Below are 24,416 nucleotides of genomic sequence, written 5' to 3' on the forward strand. Positions count from 1 at the left end.
AAACCAGTTTGCTGTTAGTGAAAAGAAACTGCGAGTAATGCTTTTGAACTTTAATAAATATTTATAATTTGAAGCGATATAAAAGTACAACCTTTCGCTCATTTTAAAACAATTATTTTATAATGTATACTGTACAACGGTTGAAACCAAAAGACGCTCCCAAAATGAAAAGTAAGAATATTACTTTACTAATAAATTGATCAGTAAGGCAATTCTCTTAACATCCTTTCCGCATTTACATTGAATGCGGGGCGGCTCCAAAATATCAGGTATGCAGATAACCTATAATCCTGTATTCTGATTGGTGAATATCTTGTAAACACTATAAGTCACGGGACTTTGAGATATCGCTGACAGCACCATAACAAATTTGCGAAGTAGCAGAATGCGAACGGTCTCGTCTTTACTGGAAGTTTACCGATAATTTCTACGTGTTATATACGCAAGTCCGCAATATATATTATTGCAAAGGCGGGATTAATACTTTAACTTCAAGCAAAACGCTTTGCAGAAGATTTTTTCCATCGGAAATAGTGTTCTGCCGCCAAAGTTGTCGGAGAGGTCATTCCCGGACTCCACATAAACAGCCTGCAAGGTAAGCATATCAACTGCCCTTGTTGTTTTGATGGTTATTTCCGCAAGTCATGGAGGATCCAGAATGTTCCCGTGTATATGCCTCGCTTTTGTCTGATCTGTCAAACTACTTATATCGTCGAGATGAATATGTAAAGTATGGTGTCACCGTGTAGCAATTTCCATCTGGTAAAATACATTGCATGGGGTATTTTTGACAAATGAAGTTCAGTTAATCGCTTTCTCGATACTTAGTAAACAGAATCCCTGGCAACCCTAGCGAGGTCGCAGCTGTGAGCGATACGGAAAATTAAAATGTTGCCAAACACAAACCAAACTTTAAAGTAATGCTATTTTGCTAGTGAAAGATACATATAATTGAAGTTCATAATTTAGCGCTGGAAAGTTAGCGAAGCGTTTTAAGTTTGTTTTCTTTCACATCAGCGTTGAAACGGCAATCGGTTTCCCTTTGGAGTAAATGTTATGCTATCTATCTGTACTGTTCCCATAACTTTTGTCAATTTCTCGGAATTACACGGGAAGTTTATCCAAACAAAATGCTTGTCCTTGCATATTAATGTAAATCTGGGATCGAGTTGCTTACGAAATTGTTCATGAACAAATGTCACTGGCTATATTTTCAATTAATAATAATAATATAATTAACACTTAACCTTAATTTATCACAATGCTTGAATTTCACCCACTTACAGCCAAGGGGTCTGTTTATCCAGAGCTGTGTGTACACTAGATGTATGCACTTGCACAACCCTACTCAACTTGTATCTTTGCCAATTTTTCGTCCAATAATAATATGTTAAACAAGACACCAAATGTGTGCACATCCAGTTGCAAGGCCAAAATGATGTATATTGTTCTGGCAATATCATGTGCAAGTTGTTAGTATGTCTGTGACTACAACTTTACAAGCTACACTGGATAGGTCAAGGAGGGTCTGTACAATTGTGTTATTGCAAAATAATATTCATTACATGTAAAAGCTTTTGGTTCAAATTGAAGCCAAGGTTACTCGTCCAATAATTGAAAACTAGTGGTAACCTTTCAAGTTTACAGTGTTCATATATAAACTACAATGCCATTTAATTTTTGTGATAGTACTCCCTACATAGAGATTTGAAAAGGATGGTGGTATTTATGTGGTACAAGTATCAGTGTTATACTATAATAAATTAAACCAATTTAGTAATATCACATTTATTTATAGTATATTATATAAAAAAGTTGATATTTTCAAAAATGTTCAAATGTATTAAGGTTCACAGCAATGTATACTTGTAAGCTAGTGATGACTTATTTTGATGACAGTAGGTTGTTTGCATTACACCTGTACATTACTGTTTTTCACAGGGAAGGAAAGGGAAGTACCTGTGTGATTGCAGCTGCATTATATCAGATTTGATATCCATAAGAAGTACAGAGAGCATTATTTGAAACCAAGAGGGGCTCTGCCCTGAGAGCTCAGTGGATAAAACGTGACTATTGCTGCAACAAGTCTTGATCTTAGACTTCCTCATATATACAAGAAGTTGACTCTGTAATATAAGATCCTCATTTGCCAATGAACAACACCTGGGTAAACTTCAGTGCAACAGGAAGTTTGAAGTGCCCTCAATTTAACCAGCCTGTTGGTTTGTTGATGCTACAGCCAACTGCAGGCTCAGGTATGGACATCAGAAAGGCAATGGCTATGGTAAGTGGTTAATAAAACATTAATTTTAGTGTCATCTTTGATGATTCTATTTATAATTTTAGATGTTAGATGTTTTCAATTGTTGCATTTGTCAAAACTGTACATTGTACAATATGTTATTATAAACATTTGCATCACTGGAGAGTTCTTTATTCCAGGTCAAGGTACATGTATTTGAAGTATGTCATTCAATACTCGCTAATAGAAAACTACAAATAGGTCTAATTGAATTGAGTGGATGTAAATTTCCTGTATATCAAACCAACTTACAGTGTGTCAAGGAATTTTTGTCATTCTCTTCATAAACTTTCAGATTTTGATCTTAGATATAAGTTAGAAGAATGATTCCACTAGAGAACTTTGAGTTAACAAGTTGATGCTCTAATGAACACGACTTTTTGTTTTGTTTTGCATCAGCCAAGTATGTTCAGCATGGATTGCACATACAGTGACTTGCTTCAAGTGGATGATTTTGCATCTGTGCACGCTAATGAACAGTCTCTTGGAGTTGAACATGAAGGTGCCTATTCAACCAGCCCACAGTCCTGTTTGATGTATGAGTCAGAAGATGCACTGAGTTCTAGCAAGGTACCAATTCAGAACAGTCATATTCACAACAATAACTGGAATGTATTTGGTGAGATGGACAGTGTGCCTGGAACATACATGGATAGACTGGATGAAGGCTTTCCTGGAGATATGTCTTTAAATGACAGCTTTAATTCATTTTGTGATAGTGGTAAAGATTCGTTGTGGGGCTCCCAGGAGAGTGACTTTTTTGATATTGATGTGTCAAGTCCTTTACAAAACCAGGATGACATTGCGCATGGTCCAACACTGGCAGAGCTGAATATGGAAGATTCTCAGCCAATTGTAGACTCATTTTTGCACCCAGATCTACAAAAACAGATGACTAACCAACCCAAAGTGGTTAAGACACAAAACCAGTACAGTGATATCCAAACAGAGATGTCAACAGAAACAAAACCATTCACCCCACAAAATCAGATGGTGAAGCCTTCACATTTATCATGTCAGAAGGACATAAAGGCACAAGAAGCCGTCTCCATCCAGACAGAAAATATCAAATCACAATTACACCAAGTCAAATCAGAAGATCACATGGTTGACAATACAAGTAACATGGTAAAATCGCCCAGTGTTGATGACAAGACTGAACTGCGAAGTCTGCTGAAACAAAATGACTCTGCAACAAAGACTGACTATAGTAGCCTGTTTGTGTCCAAAAGCCACAAAGTATCATTGAAAAGAGAGCAACCAGCCACAGCCAATGAGTCCAGCATGGATAGAAAATGGGAGGAAATCAAGGAATATCTTCATGATGAGGATGAGGAAGAAAATGAACAACCAGCCAATAAAGGACAGAGTGTAGTCAGAAGTAACAATGGCCATGATTATATGAGTACTGTCTACAAGGTACATAATTTTATCACTTGTAGATTTTCCAAGGACAACTGATATGAGATGTTTTCATTGTGATTTTTGTCTTCAGATTCTGTATAAAAGCATTGCTCAAAAGGAAAGGACCAAGTTAAAGATTTATTTATGTCAAAGTACATTACAAAAACATGTTAGCATATCGAAATCATGCAAGACAGTAAAGGACTTTTAACAAAGTATTTTTTGGTGTGGTTATCTGTAGCATTCGTCGGAAGTGTATTCACCCAAGGAAGAGATGAATGATGATGACAGCTCTATGGATTCAAATGATGAAGGCTTTGGTAGTGATCATGAGGATGAAAGTGCAGATGATTCTGACATGGATGATACGGAAGTTACTCATGGTAAGTTTTGAGTATTCAAGGGGCTTCAAACGGTGATCATTTTGCATCATTCCTGTCAATAGGGATATTGACAAGAGTCCGGCAGAATGCATCAACTAGTAGGAAACGTGCAATGAAAATTTTAACAAGTGAGGGCACAAATTGCACCGCTCATACATCTTTATAGAACATTAAAGTTGGCATCATAAGCTTTAGATATGTAGATTTTTTTCTTGACTTCACGGTAACATTGCTAGTGCAGACATATTTCTGCTTCAATCCACCCAAATCTCATCACATGGCATGTCGTCCTTCTTTCTCATACTCATACCTTCAGAATATGATTCAAGCTTTTTTCCTTTCTTTCCATACTAACAACACTTGTGCCCCTCATACAGGGTCATCAACTCTGGAACACACTCTTACTCAGAGAGAACAAGAGAATGGCAGCCAGCCAGCCAGCTCAGTCTGGTTTGCCCAGCCATCTGAGTTATTTAAGATTGGTAAAGATACAATTATTTTCCCCACTCCTCATGCAGGCGTTTCAGTCAGGATGGGGAAAAGCCGACGAAGTGATAGTGAAGATCTGACACCAAACCCAAGGCGCCTTTTGCACATTGGTAATGAACTACGGAAACTAAACAAAATCATCAGTGATTTGACCCCAGTGAGTGAGCTGCCAGTTAATGCAAGACAGAAATCCAGAAAGGAAAAGAATAAATTGGCATCAAGGTATCGTCATTATATTTATCATTTTAAATTGCATGCTCACAGTGTGCAGTTGCGGTCCAGAATTAGAATCAATTGTCATTATTCAAAAAAACAAACAAAAAATGATATACATGATATATGTACATCCATATTTTTCAAATTTATCTGTGGTGGATTGTGCAATGAAATCTGAGCTACATTGGGATAAATCTGGCAACAAACTAATTGGATGTCTTCATATTTGTAATGTTTAGAGATAAATGTTAAATGATATGCAATTTCTACAGCATGTTGAGAATTTGAGAGATCCAGGCTGAATTTGTTGAATGCTAAAAACTAAATAGACGTAGCTTGCTATTTGATGGTAAATTGTCACTTAGCATTTAATGGCAATTATTTCCCCTCCCAATTTATCATTGTTGTGCTAACACTACAGTTAGTAAGCTTTTGAGTTCATATTTGACAATCATTTTTTTCTGCCCTAAAGGGCATGCCGACTAAAGAAGAAAGCTCAACATGAAGCCAACAAAGTGAAAATTCATGGACTTGACGATGAATATCGTAAGTAAACTTTTGTATTCTGTGCCACAGTCATCAAAAATAGATGTCTTGACACCAGACTCTCACAGCCCCTATGCAGATTCTAATCCCTAACCCCATAATGATCTGGCTGTGCTGGCATCAAGGCAAATGTGTAGCAAAAGCAGCCTTTGCTTGCTACACCAGTCAGCATAGCCAGGCGAGACAAAGATTAAAATCAGGGAAGTAGACCACACTGCATAGCCAATGAAGGCTTGAGAGAGTCTACCTCAACTGTTCACATCTCATAGAATCAGTTGCATATAAGTGCTAGTCATGTCTCCACTGTGAACATGTTTTGAATATTCATACCCACGACAAATTTACTGTTTTTCTTTGCAAAATTTCCATAATGTATACTTGATATAATAATTGATATAATGGGTTAAAGTCCAGCTGAGGCTAATCAGTGCCGATTGTGGCTGGTGTTCCTTATGTTATTGTATGCTAGGATTCACAAAGTTCACATGATCTTTATTATTAGTCTTTGTCTATTGCCACCACCATTTAGATGATCTTACAAAAACAAAATATATTCATCATGATATTTGTATTTCTGAATCATTTATCAGAGAGGCTCAGGTACGTGTTGACAACTATCAGACAAGAAATACTGCGAAGAGCTCAGTACCCCAACAGACACTATGAAGATACTTTGACAGGAAGGCTGGACAAACTCATCAAAAATGACTTAGGTGAGTTTCTACATGGTAAGGATACATGGGAATTTTAGTCTCCTTTTTTATTCTCCATTTTTGCCTTTGCCAAAAAAAGATGTCAAAAACCCTCACTCATATCCTTTATCCGTAACTAATTCATATGTCTGGATAGGTTCACATACTGGAAGCAAATCATATTATACATTATGTCATGTAAGCACTTGTACATGACATGATGGTAAGACTAACTTGCATGGAGTTTCAAAGAAGTGTTATCTCATGAGGACTTATATATTGCATTATACAATGATAGTCATCAGACTTCATTCAGCTCGCATACTATGTTGTTGAAAGTTCCCATTTGTGTTTAGGCAGACAATTGTTGATTTTGCATTTTCAGAATACATTGAGATTCAAACAGAGGTCGGTGTATAGGAGATTCGGAGATTTAGTTGTCCTTAAAAAAGTTCTCATTAAAAATCCTTTCTAATCCATGTATTACAGGAGAGATGGTTGGTGGACACACACCAGAATTTGTTAATGCTGTGCTGGAAAAAACAGCAGCAGGAAGTTCCTCTGGAGGACTCACTATCAAAGTCAAGTGAGATGTAAAGACAAGCAGAACATGAATATACTGTATAGCTTTACACGGATTATGAACTACAGATATTGCTCTCTCTTACTGAAGAATATCGTACAACCACTTCTACATGAGAAATGGACCTTTTGTGTTGATTGGTATTGCTGTATAATAATTACAACATACATGTAGTAATATTGCATGTGATATACTCTAAGTCTATTGAAGGTTTATCTTTTGTGGTAGACATCATTGAGGACTTAAGATGTTTCTAAACAACAGTGATAGTTGTTACTCATATTTACATATAAGAAGTCTCATTCTATCAATACAGAAAGTGTGTATTCTATTCAGAATTTAAAGTAGCTAATTTGTGTATTTAGCTGTAGTAAATTGAAAAGAGGAAACCGATTGTACATACAACACTGATATGACCATAGCAATAAGCAAATTGGAATGTTGAGTTCATTCTGAGGTCAACAAACTGATAAATTTGGAGACTGACATTTAATCAGTCTGGTTGGCCAAAGAATGGCGCTAAAAAAATTCATTTACAATTGTTAATCTATTTAAATTTGATAGATTAAGCACAGGGTTTTGTTCAGTGGAGCATGACAACCTGTTACCCCATCAGAGAATAGGGCACTAGTTGTCAGTCTACGTGAAACATAATAGCAAGTGTGTGAAACACAACAGTTGTTTTCTGATAAAAAGCATGTAATATGTGACAATAGGTGATTCCATTATATCACTTCAGCACCTTGTACATGTATTGTTAACTATGTAGTTTAAAATATTTCCAACATTGTAAATACATTACCAGTACTTCGTAATTTATGTTTCATGACACAGAGCAGGCCCTGTGGACAGTCAATGGTTTAACACATTTATATCAAATAAATATGAAATACATGTAGTGGGTGTGAGGATGCTGTTACACTTCTTTCAAATATAATATTATCAGTTTTTGAGTAATGCTACATATTCTATTATTGTTAAAAGTGCATCAATGTGTACACTTCAAAGTAACGGTATATAATTTTATGTATTAGTGATTATCCCTGTATATATGGTAACTTCTGTACAAAAGATAAAAAAAGTTATTCTATATAATTTATTTAAGCATGTCTATTTTCTATAGGATATATTTGGTATTTGTCTCCGTTTCAGAGAAAACATTTAAACAGATGGTGAAAATGAATGCCAAAACTTAACATGAAACTCAAAAGCATTTACAGTTTTTTCACAGTTGCCTTTGAAGATATCAATAATTGGCTGAAATAGAGCAACTGTCAATAGTTGGAAGGGAAATAACACAGTTTGAGAAGAGATGAAACTATGAAGCAAGGGAAAAGACATTCTCATACCCACTAGTCGTGCTTTATCAAGTCTGCTCAGAGATTCAAAAGTAAAGGGACCCCCAAAAAGAGGAAACAAAAGCATACTTGGTAAATGAATAAAATTTGTCACACAATATGATTTGCTGGCTGACTGCTATCATGTTCTTTGATTTTCAAATGTTTGTAAGTCATTATTTAACTGCAAAGCTACAAAACATATTTTAATTTGTTATTTTTCATTAGTGTGTAATTTTCAGTTGCCCAGTAATGTTTTACTTTTCAAAAAGAAAAAGCGTTTCTCTTTTTGTGGATCAGTGCATAGATATACTGGCCATGGTTAATACAACAAGCTTGTCAAAATGACATTTGTTCAGAATTTTCATCATGTAAAGTTTTGGGGAAAGGTAAAGGATTATTCTGCTAATGTTTTCAAGATGGAATTTTTTTCAATTTACTCAAGCTGAGAACACAGTTAAAGGCAAAAACCTTTTGTGCTTTAAGGGAAAAGCCTAAAAAGCAAAGTTGTAGTATTAGAGATACCTTAATTTTTTTTGCTGTTCCATTTTAATGGTTTGATCATGTCTTTCCTAGGAGATGTTTACAGTTTTATTGATTGAGATTTGATTTGTCAGTTATAGTGACTGCCATTTGGACAAGCAATATTCTGTCAAGCAATGATACATACTGTCAAATGTGTAGTTCTGCTACGTCTGTCACTCTGTGCTTACTACAAACATATACTGGCTCTAAAGATCTCATTATGTTCTTATAAGAAGATTATTATTGTGGTACCCGGCACATAGAATTTAAACAAGTGTGTGATACAAGCTTGTTAGTTTGACAGTGTGAATAGAATGAGGTTCAAAAAAGTGACTGCAGTTTTACAGGTGGAAAGGTGTATCTTTTCCCTCATTGTCATGTCACCAGTACTTCTAAGATGAGTGCAGTGATGCATTTGAAACAATTTTCTGTGATGATAGGTTTTGATAACATGCACTGTCTCTCTTTGCCTCACATGTACCCATTCAATAGGTAACATAAGATTCATTACTACAGAATATATGACTTAACACTGATCAGTGAGTGTAAAGTTTCAAGAACTTCTTATAAGTAAAGACAATACAATTTTCTTATCAGGGAATGGTATAACAATCTAGTGTTACAAAGGACAGTGAATTTGTCATCCATTTACTATACCAGACTTTGAATTTTAAATTTGGTATGTGAAAGATAAGCCCTGACAAAGTAACAGAGGTGCAGAGCTGAAGTTTTAAAGTTTGTGACACATCAAAATTACAGTGGAGTTGAATGCAACACTATCATGTGTTATAATTCAAGAGAGATATACTTATGGTATCGAAAATCATAGTAACTGCTTCTTTAGATTTGGAGATGACAAGCTTACACTGTATGGTGTCAGTCTGTGGTATATAGCAAGTGAGCAGTGAAATAGACTTGCATTTGAAGCAGTTTGGTATTTGCACTACATAACACTGTACACCATCTCGAAACAAAAGTTTACACAGAAAAAAATTATTATTTAATTCAAATAGTCTTTGCTTCTGAGAGATGTAAAGAATGAGGTAACTTCAGTCAAGGCAAGATTGACTTGCAATACCACAGATAGGCTTTTCTGGGGATCTGTTTTCAACAGAAGCAGTGTGCTGTAAGATAAGCATTAAATTTACTGAAATATTGAATAAGGGAGCAGTTGTAAGAATACAACTTGATGGCGTCGACTGTAAATATGGAAACTTTATTATAATAAACATTGTTGTATCACTCTGAAACACTCGTCTTCACCTGTGCCTATCATCTTGTTGCCATGTGGAATTCATATGACATCCAGTGGACGTACCTGAACACATGTGAGAGGTGTGGTATCTGAGTGCGAATTCCTCAACACTCAATTCTTTTGATGGTGATGTCATGACATCTATTGTTCTACAAAGGTGGTACTATGAATGATATGAAATTCTGATAAAAATTATGGTCATCAGATGGGATATTTGTTTCACTAGGTTTACAGAAGAGGTGCTTAACAGTGGAATAATGTAGTGTATGTTTGCTAGATATGCATGCCTAGATTTCTACTAGCTGTATCAGGTTATGCCAATTCCAATATGCCCAAGTTTACATCCAGTCAATTCTCGAGATAACATTAAATCATGTTGTCTGTACAGAAGCTAGTATGTCTATTTAGACGCAAACAACTTGTGACTTCAGTAAGCTAAATTCATGAACACATCCAGCAAACAGCAACAAATTTGGTTCTCTTTTTAGGATTCACTTTCTATATCAGTGGCTTTGTCAAAGTTAACTTCAGATACCTGTACTTTATACTTGGATGTACCTGGCTCTTTGGAATTACTTTCACTTGCTAGTGGTGAAATAACTGATAGTAGTTTTGAATGTATGAATAATCAGTATGCCATGTTCTTCTTCAACAACAGGCATTTTCTCAAAAGGACAATTGACCTATGAATCACACAATATCACAAACATGTTGATGTGTTAAAGTGATGTAAGCAAGATACATACACATGCTATAGTTGTAATGTTCCCATTGTTGAAATCAACTGTCAGCTGTTCCATGCTGCATGAATGACCTCATGGAATTCAAAGTTTTACAATCTTTTTGGTCTACCACTTGCAACTGCAGGGCTCATTTCTAAGCTCATGGAGAAAAGTTTTTGACTGATTAATTTTGTAAAAAATTTATAAATCTAATTTTTCCCATGCAGTTTACAATTGGGGGGGGGCAACCATGGGATATATTGGATAATTTGTTCCTCTACAAGTTTAAAATTTTGCCCAGTGACTCCCAATTTTTATTCTTTATTTTGAATGGGGATGGGTTAAAGTTACAGTTCTGAATGTTTACGCAAATGTTTCTGTCAATTTCAAGGGGCAAACCAGTCCTTACATATAAAACATTGGAAACCAATTTGCAATTATATAAAGCAGGTTTCATTTGCCTATTAGTTTTTCTTGCTAATTAAATTTTCTAGTTTCACCCTCCTTGAGCGACTGGAAACGCCGCCTGTCTGGGGTATGGAGAGACCTTATTTTTGTCTGAGATGTGATTTCCATCAGTTGAAGAGCTATGCCTGTTCCACTTTCATAACAGGCATTTGCTCTGTCATAATTTCTCAGAGCACACCCAAATTGTACATTGGGAAATAATTGTCTCGTACAGCTTTATACAGTTCTGCCAGTTTCAAATTTTTAAGTGTAATCTGTTGATACATAATTATTCATATAGAGTTCATAATTTACATAAGGACAGGTTTGGCATCAGTGGGGAATATCGTTTCAAAATATTATGGTAACATTTTTTGTCAACAACTTCTTTTCTGATCTTTCATAATTTCATCAGAGTGGACAGTTGAAGAAACTGAAAATCTGTCATGGAGCCTGTGCAACTGGAAGCAGATGCATTGTTGAAAACAATGCTAGTTAAAGTTGTTGTCTTGTTGTAATGGTTGTACAAGTAGTGATTGTGTTGTCTATTTCATTGACATTTTATTTGTTTATTTCATCTATTTCATAATACATGGTTTCCATCATATGATGCTGTTTCGGCCAGACTTGTATTTCTTTGATATCTGAGTATCAATCAGTATCTACGTCTAGTCACTAATCAGCTGATCTACACTGAACACCTATGGTATACTTTTCCATTACTTCACCACATCAACTTCATTCTTCTGGTACATTGGTTAAGCAGATTTTCATTTTAGATTACCAACAGTGAGGTAATATATCCCTATGTCTCTCACTTCACAGATTAAATGGCTTCATTTCCAGTTTGTCATGATAATGGTTTCAGATTGGAGTAGATCTTTCACTTACACTACCAACTTCATGGATTTTTGAGGAAATAAATGTTAATTCAAGCCACTCCTACATCTACTGACAGTAAGGTTTGTTTCTGAAGGCTGACTGTCATTCACTCTGTGCAAATTTCTGTACAGCCACTTCTTTTAAAACAAGTATGCACTCTATCTCCTTTCCTACCAGTGACAGGACATTCTTAGAGTTTGCCTAAATCAGCTGCTAATTGGACAATCTGTGTACACAGCAAAGTTTTTTCACCTCTCCTCCCCCAAGGTTGTGCAACAGTAAGCATTGAATAGTGAGCTTATGTCTATTAACGGTACTACTACATTGGTCAGGTTTGGTAGTCCCAGCGAACTATCTTAACCAATTGGAGCATACGAGAGAGAACGTCTAACTTTGCCAAACTTCTTTCTAAAGATACAGTAATCTATGTAGTGATAAAATCCATTTGCTTGACTTTCAACATCAGTTGCAAATACTTTAATGAAAGACGTAGACACAAATGTCAATGCAGAGGCAAAGTAATTTAGTGGTGGAGGGACTACACAGGCACTCTATGCCAGGCAATTTATTAATTCATAAATAATGTCAACAACTCATCAGGATTACTATTATAATATTTGTTTGATTTATTTGAGCTGATTTGTCATGTTGCAGTTAAAATCTTACAACTTATGAAATGGTAAAAAAGTTCAGTGTCATGACTGTACAGACTTTGGAAAATCAACACTTTGCAACCACCATTGAGCATGCCACTACAGTAGTACTTCATGATTCTAGCTGTACAAAATGACACTTTCCACTTTACACTCGGGTGGAAATATTTTCAAAATTCACTATTACCATCAGACAGAATCAAAAGGCTTTTGGTACTCCCCTTGCTAAACATTTTAACTTGGTGTGTTTCAACCAATCAAATACACACCAAAACCTTTATATAAATATACCAAACGTTGTACAGTACTATCTTTCACTGGGCTGCCCACTTCAAACAAGGAGTTGTTCTACAAAGGAAAGGCGTATTAATTCTAAATTTTAATATACCAGTATTTTATGACAAAAAAGATGGTTTGTGACAGAAAGTGGCACCAGGTATGGTAATTCCTCACACTGTCATTCATGCACATTACCATGTTTGTCATCATTCTGACGAGTTTAAAGAAAAACCACACCGCATTAAAACTAAAATTAATTTATAAAGATTCTTTGATACCAGCTTTGACTCAATGTCTGATGTAACAATAGATGTCACTCATTACACTTCCAATTGCTGTACTTTTCTTCTGACTATACATGCACAAAATGTGCGTAAATATGGCAGGAATGTTAACAAAATTTTCTGTAAAATTTCAGTTTACAAATGTTGCTACGCATAGCTGTAGTACTTTTCTTGTGTTCCTTCCTGGATCTGGTCATCTTCGGTCATAAAGTAGGCCATTGTAGGAACTCTGCTGAGTTGTGAAGGCATTGTACTCAATTTGCGTATACGTCTGATGTACAGCAGTATTGAGCCTAAGACCACTATAAAACATAAGACAAGCAAAAACTGATTTGACATCATGGTAGCCGTGACCCATGGTGGCCTGTAGCCTCCTTGAAAGTTCCCATGCTGCATATCTCTGTTGGAAAAATAAATCATGCGTTACTGTAATGTTGTGTCAAAAGCATTTAAATCTACAATGTCTATCCTTTGGTACAATAATTGCCCTTAAGATAGCCTCTTCTTATTTATTTAGGTACAATTCCATATGACATCACATGAGAAATGACTACTTTTTGCTTCATACATGCACATAGGCAGGTAAGGAGATACACTACTGGTAATATACTGTCATTTGGTGCAAACATGGAATACTGAGAATGAACAAATAACACTAATGAAACTGTGTGTCTATACTAGCTATTATCAGAGCTGTAAACCTGCATTATTTTACAGTTAAGATAAACTTTTTGTTAAAATACTATAAACCTGGAAACTTTCACAAATTAGAAATTTTGGCAATTTTGTGCTGACCTATCAATTGCAAACTAAACACTGCAAACTTATTCCAATGAAACACAAAAAATGTCACAAATCAATGATAATACGCTTAACGTTGAACACTGGAGTGAATAATTTCACATTGATATCACAACCAAATCTCAAAAAAAATGAAAAAATTTTCTATCAAACTCTCTGCCATGAAAAGATCAACTTGCCTGGATGTATTTACCACGAGTATAGCAAGTAACAATATAAACACATAGTTGGTAATTGATACTAGGTACTTCACTGTGAGATTGCAAACTCTCTTGATATTGACACCAAGGCGCAAGAGTTTGGTTTTTGTGATACTTATATCAACAAAAGCAAAATCGCACTGCATTCTGAGACAAAGAAAACATCAAAATATCAATAAAAGTACCAGTTTTTGTGAATTAATTTGAAAGCGGATATGAATTCCCAAGAATGACCTCCATTATTTGAAACAACAAATCTTGAATGAACCAATACCACATATGTTATTCTGACATCAAAACCTAGCCAAAATAAATCAACAGATACAAAATGGTGTATGATACCTCAGAGGTAGAAATCTTGTTTTATACAGGATTGCACCCAAGGTCCACTGAACTTCTTTATCATGGATCAAGCTTGCAGTCCTAAAGTTTTTGTAATTGTCAGGAAATTTGAATCCATCATGGAGGATGGCAGCCATCCATGCAGACTTGAAACACTGATATCTGGAAAATACAATACACTGGAGGTTAATGTTCAAGGCATCTTGAATTTAACTACTGCACTGAATGAGGTGACGGCTAGGATTCCCTTTCCCCCAAAGGAAACTTAAACAATGCAGTTTCACTTTGTTGGTTTGCTGACGGTTTTTAAATCAAGTAATTTTTTTGTTTTACTGTGAACAGACATTAAGATAACTTACTTCAATCGATGCTGATCTGCCTTTGGATAAAGTCCTTTCTTGTGATGTTCTTCCAATAAGGACCACTTACTTGCACAGTAACCCTGTCAAAGTACAAGATATCACTGAATATGAGCACTGATTATAGAGAGACAACCAACAACCAAACACAAAATTATAAGATTTCATTGTTTTAATGTGATTGGAAAATAGTCACAGTAATTACAACTGTGGCAAAGCCAGTGCATAGATAACTGATTGTACTACAAACAGAAACTACAATAGCAACAAGTACTGGAAAACCTTAAAGCAGTGTTTTGCCCAGAGTGCGTTCTTGCGTCTTTTGACGCAAAATTAGTAACAATGTCCCGCAAAAATACCGGACATGGGTCACAGGGACGCACTAAAATCAGGGCTAGAATTGTAAGTTCAGCGTCCCGGACAGACAGACTACTTTTTTAGCTACCAAATTACACACTTGATAGCCCATACAGTTATTGCTTCTCTATTGAGACAATGAAACATTAAAATTTAGTCTATTTTTTTCGTCACAATGTAAACACTATTGAAAAATCAGTTTGTCTGTTACAGTCTGCGATTCATGGTATGAGCAAGGCGATGTGCATCCACTGGGCTCTGCAGCCTTGGGGACAAAAATCAAATGCCCGGCCATGTACGATCCCGATAACCAGACAATGATTTCGGAAGCGGAAGGCTCGTAAAAAGAACAACTAACTTTTCACAAAGCAAATTTTACTGACCACCAACCTGAAATGAAACGTTTACACGTAAATATATGCTAGTACAGTGAAGTACAGAGAATCAAATTTTCAGTCATTATACTAGCCCGGGCACATACGGCATCAAACGGAATTGACTGTACGTGTATTTTGGTGTACTTGAAGCTCATGACTTCACCTAAAAATATCATCAACCCCCACAATTTTGTTGAAACACTATATCCCTGACTTTCAAAGTAGTAATTTGCCATAAATTTCTCAAGAAGGAGTCTCATACAACTAGTCTGAAAGCCAGCCCAGCTAGAGATCGAGGTCACCATGTGAATTTCTTGTATAGTCAAGACCCCCTAGCTCGATTGTAGCTGATCTTAACAAGAACCACCTAGCTTGTCAAAACAGCTTTATGGCAATGTGCTATTGCTATCATGAGGATCAAGGAGTTCTCTCAGATATCTGTGTTTTCAAACTATATTTTTGAAATTTTCAGGGAAAAGCATCAGTCATTGGAGCAATTATAAAAAAGAAGAGAACTTTATAGCAGTAATAAAAGAAACCAGATCACAATGTGCATCAAACCATTGTATTCAACCACCTGTAGATCTGGAGTCATAAGTGTAATGAAACATCTTTTTTTTTATGTTAAACACATGTAATGCACGAATCCCCATAAAGAAAACTGCTCATGAAATTGATTTTATCATGATGATGTCTTTTTTTACATTTCAAAACTGTAAATACAACCAGTTAAAATGACTTTGCCACAAACCATTATAGGAGACGTCCAGCAATCTTAATTTTAAAATGAATGTATGTATTCATGATATCAAATTTTTGATGGAAAACAACAGCCATACATGTTTACAATACCTTTCTGCCTTGGTGAATTGACTTTGCTTTTCCCTTTCTGCCTTGGTGACTTAACTTTGCTTTTCATTCTTCGCTCACACATTGAACCCCCCCCCCCCTATTGTAACTCAGTGTCCCACTATTTTAACAATCATGGGACACTGTGTCCCACCTTTACAATTCCTGGGCAAAACACTGTTAAAGTATAGAAGCGGCACCTTTATTTTACTGATAAAGAGCTAATAAACCACGGGGTGCTTGGTTTAGATATGAGAAGTCTCCTTGCCAAACATAAATATACGAAATCAACTTGGCATGGACTTCCTGAAGACAGTACCATTTAACGCCACCCTGCTGAGATTTCTTACTGACAGCGACAAAGTATAGATAAACAAGGCGCAGTTAGACTACATATTAATTACTATTAGTGTTTGTATTACAATCAGTTACCTATGCAATGGCTTTGCCGCGGTTGTATTTATTTCATTACTACATATATTTTGAAGTCAAACATCATCTGTAGTTCTAAGAAAGGAGACACATGTATTTATGTATATTTTCCTTTTGTGAAGACAAATGTGAACATCACAATAAAGTCTCCTCTACAAGCACATATTTGCTCTGTAATGAAGATCTTACCTTAGCTTCTTGATGATACCTATGGTAGTCATATGGTCCTCCCATTCTCAGTACATCTTCCATACAATACCAATACTCAGAAAAACCATAAAACTCACTCTGCTGAAAATCAATTTGAGGTTGGTACGTTCCATTGAGAGAGCACGGTTCTTTTTGACAAGGTACGTCTTTGTCCAGTAAAGATTTAACCTTGGCTTTGCAGGCATCAAAATTCCCTGTCCCTCTGAGATGGTATATTTTGCCATTGTTGTCTGTAATTTCATCTGGCATGTCACGGGGTAGGCAAACATCCTGAATTGGTGTTAATGGATCAGATCCGGCTGTGTTGCTGAGAATAAAGAGTTTGAATTCAGGAATTCAGAATGGAACAGACATGATAACAAGCAGTCATAATTGCAAATACCAGTACCTCTTGACTACTGTCAACAACAAATCTAGTTGACATTTTGCAACAAACACCATATAGCAGCATGTATTGCTTCTTCTGTGTTACACCATCATACACATCATATACACCGAATTATGTCATCTACTTTAATAGTAGTACTCAAGCAACATCATTGTCACCTTTAATATTCCAGTAAAACTTGATGGAAATGTTTTCATTGACTGGCTGTACTATTACATTGACAACTCACGGAGATGCAGTCCAGCTCTCTTATTTTCATTATTTTGTCTGCCTGATGCAAACAATGTTTTTGTCTTTTACATTGAGAATAACCTCAATTATGATTACACTAATTAGAAGTACTGTTAAGATACCTGAGTAGATATTTACAAAGACCAGTGAATATTGGGTTTGTTCTTGTATTGTAGGATACATCATGGTGAGAATAGTCCACTTCAATGCAATAGGCGAGAAGATAAAATTCATTTTTTAGAAAAGTGATAGTGAAGCATATGATGTAGCTCATTATCAACTTTATGCTGAAACCTGGCATTAAAGTGGTACTCTAAATGCATTGTTAGGTCACTTTTTAGAATTAGCAGTTTGTGAATCCTTTGATTAGTAGCATTGTGGTAACAGATTCTCATAGATCTGTTATGTTGTGAAAGCTGACTGTACTTTAAGCTTGACAGGCCTAGTTGTGACATAAAGTCCACTCAAAACTGAACTATTCCATGTGAAGACAGCTCACAGTAACTATAAAATCTTGTTGCTATTCACAACATTTAATTTCAATGAAAACCTACCACAGTCATAATTGCTTCTATATGGACAGTGAAAGGAGTCTGGTTCATAGACTGCCTTGACATCAAGCATTGCATACGATGCTGATTTCTCACCTCTGTTTTGATGTTTCATTTATCAATTTTTTCTCATATCTCTCCCTGGCTGCATTGCCACCATACCCAAGGAATGTTGTCACATAAACTCTGTACACATGCTCCGTCTTATGTACATCACACCCTAGATTAAACTCGGCCAACAAATTTTTAGCAAGTTCTTCCTGAAATAAAAACACAGCATATGAACAGAACAATTAATGTCATTACAAAACAAGATATTACTTTACTATTGATGCAAAAATTGATTAAATTTTATGTTTCACAATATGTATTCCTCTATGCAGCTTTCACAAATTATCTGATGTTGGTAACAATGTTGATGGTAACTATGCCATGAGTCATGCAAGTATACTCTGGGTATTGATCTTGTCTATGTACTGGTACGTGGTCCATCTATGAATAATTTACTGTGTACGTTGGCTAATATTTAAGCTGATCAAATGTATTTTTGGATGATAAATATATGACATTAACATTAACATGCAAAATTCTCAATATGATATGCCTGTATAAAGGATTCTTTTACTATTAATAACATGCAATCAGTTAATAAAAGAGGTTTTTACATTTATATTTATCTGGAAATACTTCATCTTTTATGGTGTGTTTAATTACTTGTATGATGGCTTGCAGTGGCCTATACAATTTAACACCTTGACTACAACAATATAATAATATCGCTGTAGAAAACATACTGTGAACAGAGGGTCTAACCAGAATTTCCAGTCCTCAATGTCTATTACAATTCATTTAGGCACTGGAAAGTTCAGGCATTCACAGTAGTCATGGTGTTTATTTTAAGTGATACCCGCAAACCAAGTATCCTCTGACATACAAATCATGAAGCTCTACATTGTGTTACTTAGACAAAGCAGGCAGTTACAGAGATGTAAAGCCTTGTGAACACCCCACCTTCCAATATAATTGTTAGTGTTTATCATATCTAGAAACAAGGGAAAGTAAACACCTGTTTATTATACAAGTTAAATCTTACAGAATTGGGAACTTCAAAGGCAATTTGTGCAGAGCCACCTCCCATGTCTAACACACCCACTGTTCTTTTCCGCAGTAATCTCGTCTCATTATTTGTGTTACCAACATCAACAGACACCACTGGATCATCTGCAAGTAAAAAAGCAAAGTTTTCACAATTACAGAGTTTGGTGAAATGGCAAAAGAAATCACAAAAATTTCATTCTGCAAGAATTCTGCAAAATGCAGAAATGGATTTGATGTTAAAAGTTGCACAACTTACAAGTATACTTAAATCATGAGGCAATACTTATCTTCAATTGATCTTTTGTAAGTGAGAAAATTGGTAGTAGCAAAAACAGTAATTGAGTTACCTTCAAAATAGTTAGTAAACATCACTCTTAAGGGTAAACTCACTGTCATAAGGAATTTCTCATTACCTTTCATAGTGTTCTTGCACAATACGTACACACAAAATTTATTCATAAAAATTTGGGATGACTGTGTGAAAGCTATTGGTGTGTGACTGAGATAATAATAAATTACTATTATGATGTGAATTTTACAAAAGGAATATGTAGCAGTAAACTGACACGTACAGCTGTAAAAGTCTGAATTCAACTGAAATAGTTCTTCCTCAGAGAATAACATAATTCAATTATACTGGTAGATGTACCACATAGTATACTCACCATCATCAGCATGATTAAATCTTCCAAGGACAAAATTGATACCTATCCATGCATAAACACCCTCCTCTTTGCCAGAAATTACTTCTGCATGGGTCTCAGAAAACAAAAAGTTGAAATCTTTTGGTACGTCCTTTCGAATGTCTTCTAAAATGGCAGTTTGTTGGCTAAAAATAAGAAATATCTTGAAGTCAGTTACGGATGAAAAGAAAGTGTGTTCAAACTGCAGAGGACACCATTACTGCTGGATCATTTAGTGATTGATGTAAGGAGTGATGTTGATTCTTTATTTTTTTTTTTAAGTCAACTACCTTTTTGCTGTTCTACTCCCAAAAGCAGTGTTCAGCTTGTCAATCAAGCCTGTACATACACAGACTGCCTTGTTTTTGTTGATCAGTGAATTTTGATTCAGACCAAAATTCAAATGTAAACAATATCAGTGCATTTTACGTGTAATTAGTTGTTTCAACAAGTAAATAGTTGGTGTTTCAACATGTTTTGGGAAGTGGAACAACACCTTTCGGTTGACAAGCAAAACAAAAGCTCTGAAGAAAATCATCCAAAGTTACAGCTACTGCCCCTTTAATCAGATAAAACTTGCAGATATTACGATTCAAAAGCATTCCCACGTTAGCGGCGACTTCATCAATGCTGACTGTTCTGACATATACACATCACATTGTTTTCTTTGTCATTGCTATTCATTTCAAGCCAGAAGACATATTAATTTAATGATCAAGTGATGAAAAGATAGCATCTTGTTTGTTTGATTCAAAAGCATTTCATCTTCTCACTGATACACTTAGAAAGCACATATAACAGTCGCCATTCTTGAAAAGACTTAATAAATGGGAAAAACACTTTCCTTTACATGGTTATGAAAATTTGGCTATCTCCTTGAAACTTGAAACAAATCCAATTCATATTTTGTAATTACCTTTCTGGAAGCATTCTCAAACCAGCTGTTGCTAATACATACAATGGTGTTTCTTGATGTTTTACACGAGGTATATGGTCTGCTGCATACTGTAACAATGGCTTTAAATATTCACTTGCTTCCTCTGGTTTCTCAGCAAATGTAGAAAGACCTGTAAGATAATAATTAGGAACTACTGGTAGTACATTTAAACATATGATAATGTAGACAGTTTCTTGTATTTGAAGGCAAAAGGTCAAGTATTTCTACACAAATTTCTAACAGCACTCAAAGAGTTGTTTCGTTGACCAAACAAGTGACATTCTAAAATATTATCTGTTATTCTCTACACTCACATTTAACATATCCATTTCTCAGCACAAGTATACTGTGTTATCACAATCAGACATACATCACTTTAATGAACCAACAGTTCCAAAGACAGTATATTCCAGAAATTAAATCATGAAAATAATACCAGAAAAAAATTGTCTGGTATTGAGGCTCACTGCACAAAAGTCATGTTACTATATTTTAAAATCAATAGGCCTGACATGAGCTGAATATTTATAACATTTTACTTTACAAAAGTTGAATGTTGTCTATAATTCAAAATTCTAGTGAGTAAATACCATGGCAATTAATAATGTGCTGATTTCTGTGGTCTCATAAATCTAATCATTTATTTGGTCTTCAGTATATGAAAAGTTTACAACCACAAGGAGGGATTTACTTAGCCCTCTAGATTAATGTCCTAACTGAGAATCCATGGGCTGTGCACTGTGCCCTGACTCACAATTGTGTTTTGATCAAAGCATGAAAGAATGAAAGTTATAAGAAATTATTTTGCATGTTGTCAATCAAACTTACCTGGTTTAATTTTTTTCACAACAGGCTGTCTATGCATATCTCGCATCTGTTGTATTTGTAAAATCTCTGTAGGATTACCAGTATGTTGTGGCCAAAAATAAACAAAAACTCTTGTCCCACTACTCCCAGCATCTATTACTATGCCATAGTATAAATTAGGATCAGTAATGTCTGTAGCTTCTGCATGCAGATATCTATTTGCATATCTCTGATAGCTATCATCTATGTTCAGTTTGTGACTTTCTACAATGAGGATCATCACAACAACTGCCACAAATGCAAGTCCTAGCAGCAATGTGATGAAGCTGCGGTTGAAACCATTGACTCTGAGATGCCATATTGCTGGAAGTGATGGTAAACATAACCTGAAATGAAAGGCAAACATAAGTGGTATGAAATTGAAAATTTTAATAAAGTGCCTATCCTAAACCCTTATTGGCTAATTATAAAATGGTCTGATGACCTGAGATCTCATTATAATATCATCAGAAAGGTGACCATAAGCTAGGAAACTTAGGAGTGAGAATGACCTGAGAGTGAGCAAAAGTAAACTTTTTCACTCATCCAAAGATTTTGGATATTGCATCGCTGCTTGGGAAGTCCTTCACCGCTTTGTAAACCTCCCTACAGTACTGTGGACAAATAATCACTAGTTTAAGATTTGTTGCATGATTATTTTACATATTGTGATATCATAGTGTACAAAATTATTATATATTAAGATGATACGGTCATGCCGAATAAGTAGATTTCTAATATTTAATCTAGCCAAATATACAAGTATCATTAATTTTGACATTTGCTTGTTATATATATATATATATATATATATATATATATATATATATATATATATATATATATATATATATATATATATATATATATATATATATATATATATATATATAATATATATTTCAATCCTCAACAATGTGAAAACCGTACACTCTGTGCCCAAGTTCAGAGGTTGCCATAAAGCCATTATGGTGATAACCGGGAGGGCACATTGTATACATTTTGTGTATATATATATATATATATATATATATATATATACATAATATAAGCTCCCTGAAGACATTTTGTGCATAGGATAAAGCTGATTTGCATAGTTTCTTTGAAATTCTCAATAGATGATTTGTTGTGGGTACCTTTATCCTATTTTTACCAATACCTGCATCAATTATAATGAGTATGTAAATTTTTAACTGCTAAGCTATTATCAAACGGCATGCTTCACATAAAATATACTGCAGCCTGGATCTATACCATTATATCAGAGAGAACGAGCTAAAAAGTAATTCTACTTTTAAACAACATACACCATACACATATTATATGCATTCATGCTGAATATGTAAATCCCTTCTACATTCAGTTGAGTAACAAGGGGGAAAAATACTGGCAAAACAGATGAAATATTAAGAATTAAAAAATTTATACATGCAAGAGTTAACCAGAATTTCAATCCCATTCCCTCCAACTCCTACGCTGAAGTTGTAACATGTGCATGTGATAGTGAATGTTGTATGTTGTATGCGCCATTCAAATTGTAAAGTAATATTGCCACATCAAATATTGGTTCTTCTTTAAGATTACTGTTTAAAGTCCAACTATCCTTCAGCCAAATGTTTATAGCTTTTCACACTGAATATTGAGAAATTATCAAATTTAAACATTGACTTTTAATATATTGAGAAACAGAATCTTTGATTCTGGATTATATTCTATATTAAAAAGTAATTAAGTTTGTTCTTGCCAATGTCTTATTATAATGGACTACATCATACATGTCTTCTTTTCCTCTGATGTTATGTTCTGTTGAAACGAGATTGAATAAAGATACTGTATACAATTCTGCAAGTACTGTACATCCTTTCGCACCCGAGGCTGAGGAATTGAAGTCTGATGTTCCTCATGAAAATAATTATTTGTCTTAGGGTACCTCGCACAACATGAATAGAAATCAGACTTAGTCCTTCGCGACTATGTCTTAGATAACATTGCTTCTACTGTCTATATGGTATAAAGTGCATTCAATGTATTTTTGTCTAGTCTCTATGGCGAATTCAACATTAGTTCTCGAGTCTATTTTGACTACAACGTTTGACTTCATGTTGTAGTCACTGCGGTAATCGCAAAAATTGTCCACGTCATGCAACAGCTGGGTGTTTTCAACGCGAAATCACTGTACCATACAATATTAAGGTATAATGCTGTCACTTTACCTCGCCATATGTGATGCCAATCTTGTTCACGCTGATTCGAGGTTGATGGTGTTCCTTGCAGATTTGATCTAGACTGTTGTTACTGTGATCAACACAATATATCCCGACAAATCTACTCGGACAATTTCCATATTCCATTTGTTTCAAACTGGCGTTGTTACATCGAACTGTTATCGTAACAACATCGTGTCAACTTACGAAGTACTGATATGATGACCAGAAGCTCCCCGACAAAGGCCGGAGTGTAGCATATGTACGTCCAGCTATGCGTCTGTCAACGCAATCAGTGAGTCCGAGGTTTTAACGATGATCAGATTCAGCTGCAGGTAAAGCAATTCCAAATACTACTAACTGGTGACTGTTTCATACACAATTACTCACAATATTTGATGTAAAAGCATAATCTTTATCAATATGCTCATGAGAATATTTATGTAGTTATTTGAAAACACAGTAGATATATTTATAAGAAACTAGGATCTGTTATTCATTCAAGTAATCGAAAATTCAGTCTAGTTCTGAATTTTTAAATGACGTCATTCG

General features: G+C 35.1%; 2 protein-coding genes across 6 annotated transcripts; one reads left to right on the top strand and one right to left on the bottom strand.

Moving 5' to 3' along the window:
- The first annotated feature begins 331 nt into the window (after positions 1 to 331).
- LOC139120797 (CREB3 regulatory factor-like) lies at positions 332 to 9,727 on the top strand. Of its 4 annotated transcripts, none has more exons than XM_070685352.1 (8): positions 332 to 595; positions 1,942 to 2,284; positions 2,702 to 3,721; positions 3,948 to 4,089; positions 4,467 to 4,800; positions 5,267 to 5,340; positions 5,931 to 6,053; positions 6,522 to 9,727. In XM_070685352.1, exons 2-8 carry the CDS (start codon positions 2,153 to 2,155, stop codon positions 6,620 to 6,622), a joined length of 1,926 nt encoding a protein of 641 aa, XP_070541453.1. In that variant the 5' UTR covers positions 332 to 595; positions 1,942 to 2,152; the 3' UTR covers positions 6,623 to 9,727. The 4 variants fall into 4 exon arrangements, with proteins under 4 accessions (XP_070541453.1, XP_070541454.1, XP_070541455.1 ...); XM_070685353.1 differs by having other exon boundaries at positions 350 to 595; positions 4,608 to 4,800; positions 5,931 to 6,068; XM_070685354.1 differs by having other exon boundaries at positions 350 to 595; positions 4,608 to 4,800.
- A 2,658-nt stretch (positions 9,728 to 12,385) lies between these two features.
- LOC139120798 (ectonucleoside triphosphate diphosphohydrolase 4-like) lies at positions 12,386 to 24,189 on the bottom strand. Of its 2 annotated transcripts, none has more exons than XM_070685356.1 (10): positions 23,874 to 24,189; positions 21,643 to 22,007; positions 20,794 to 20,944; positions 19,860 to 20,023; positions 19,190 to 19,317; positions 18,193 to 18,356; positions 16,906 to 17,233; positions 14,702 to 14,784; positions 14,343 to 14,504; positions 12,386 to 13,399 (listed from the first exon to the last, which is right to left on the bottom strand). In XM_070685356.1, exons 1-10 carry the CDS (start codon positions 23,879 to 23,881, stop codon positions 13,147 to 13,149), a joined length of 1,806 nt encoding a protein of 601 aa, XP_070541457.1. In that variant the 5' UTR covers positions 23,882 to 24,189; the 3' UTR covers positions 12,386 to 13,146. The 2 variants fall into 2 exon arrangements, with proteins under 2 accessions (XP_070541457.1, XP_070541456.1); XM_070685355.1 differs by having other exon boundaries at positions 19,163 to 19,317; positions 23,874 to 24,178.
- Between the last annotated feature and the right edge of the window lie 227 nt (positions 24,190 to 24,416).

This window comes from Ptychodera flava, chromosome 20 (genome assembly GCF_041260155.1).
Source record: "Ptychodera flava strain L36383 chromosome 20, AS_Pfla_20210202, whole genome shotgun sequence".
Classification (NCBI taxonomy): Eukaryota; Metazoa; Hemichordata; class Enteropneusta; family Ptychoderidae; genus Ptychodera; species Ptychodera flava.

Bases quoted from the DNA above. Each gene is read 5' to 3' on its own strand.
- LOC139120797 (XM_070685351.1), top strand. From the start codon at position 2,153: ATGAACAACACCTGGGTAAACTTCAGTGCAACAGGAAGTTTGAAGTGC. The intron at 4,090-4,466 runs GTAAGTTTTGAG...CCCCTCATACAG, and splicing joins TGATACGGAAGTTACTCATG to GGTCATCAACTCTGGAACAC. The intron at 5,341-5,930 runs GTAAGTAAACTT...ATCATTTATCAG, and splicing joins TGGACTTGACGATGAATATC to AGAGGCTCAGGTACGTGTTG.
- LOC139120798 (XM_070685355.1), bottom strand. The intron at 14,505-14,701 runs GTAAGTTATCTT...TGTATTTTCCAG, and splicing joins GCAGATCAGCATCGATTGAA to ATATCAGTGTTTCAAGTCTG. The intron at 13,400-14,342 runs GTATCATACACC...TTTTTCCAACAG, and splicing joins ACAAGATTTCTACCTCTGAG to AGATATGCAGCATGGGAACT.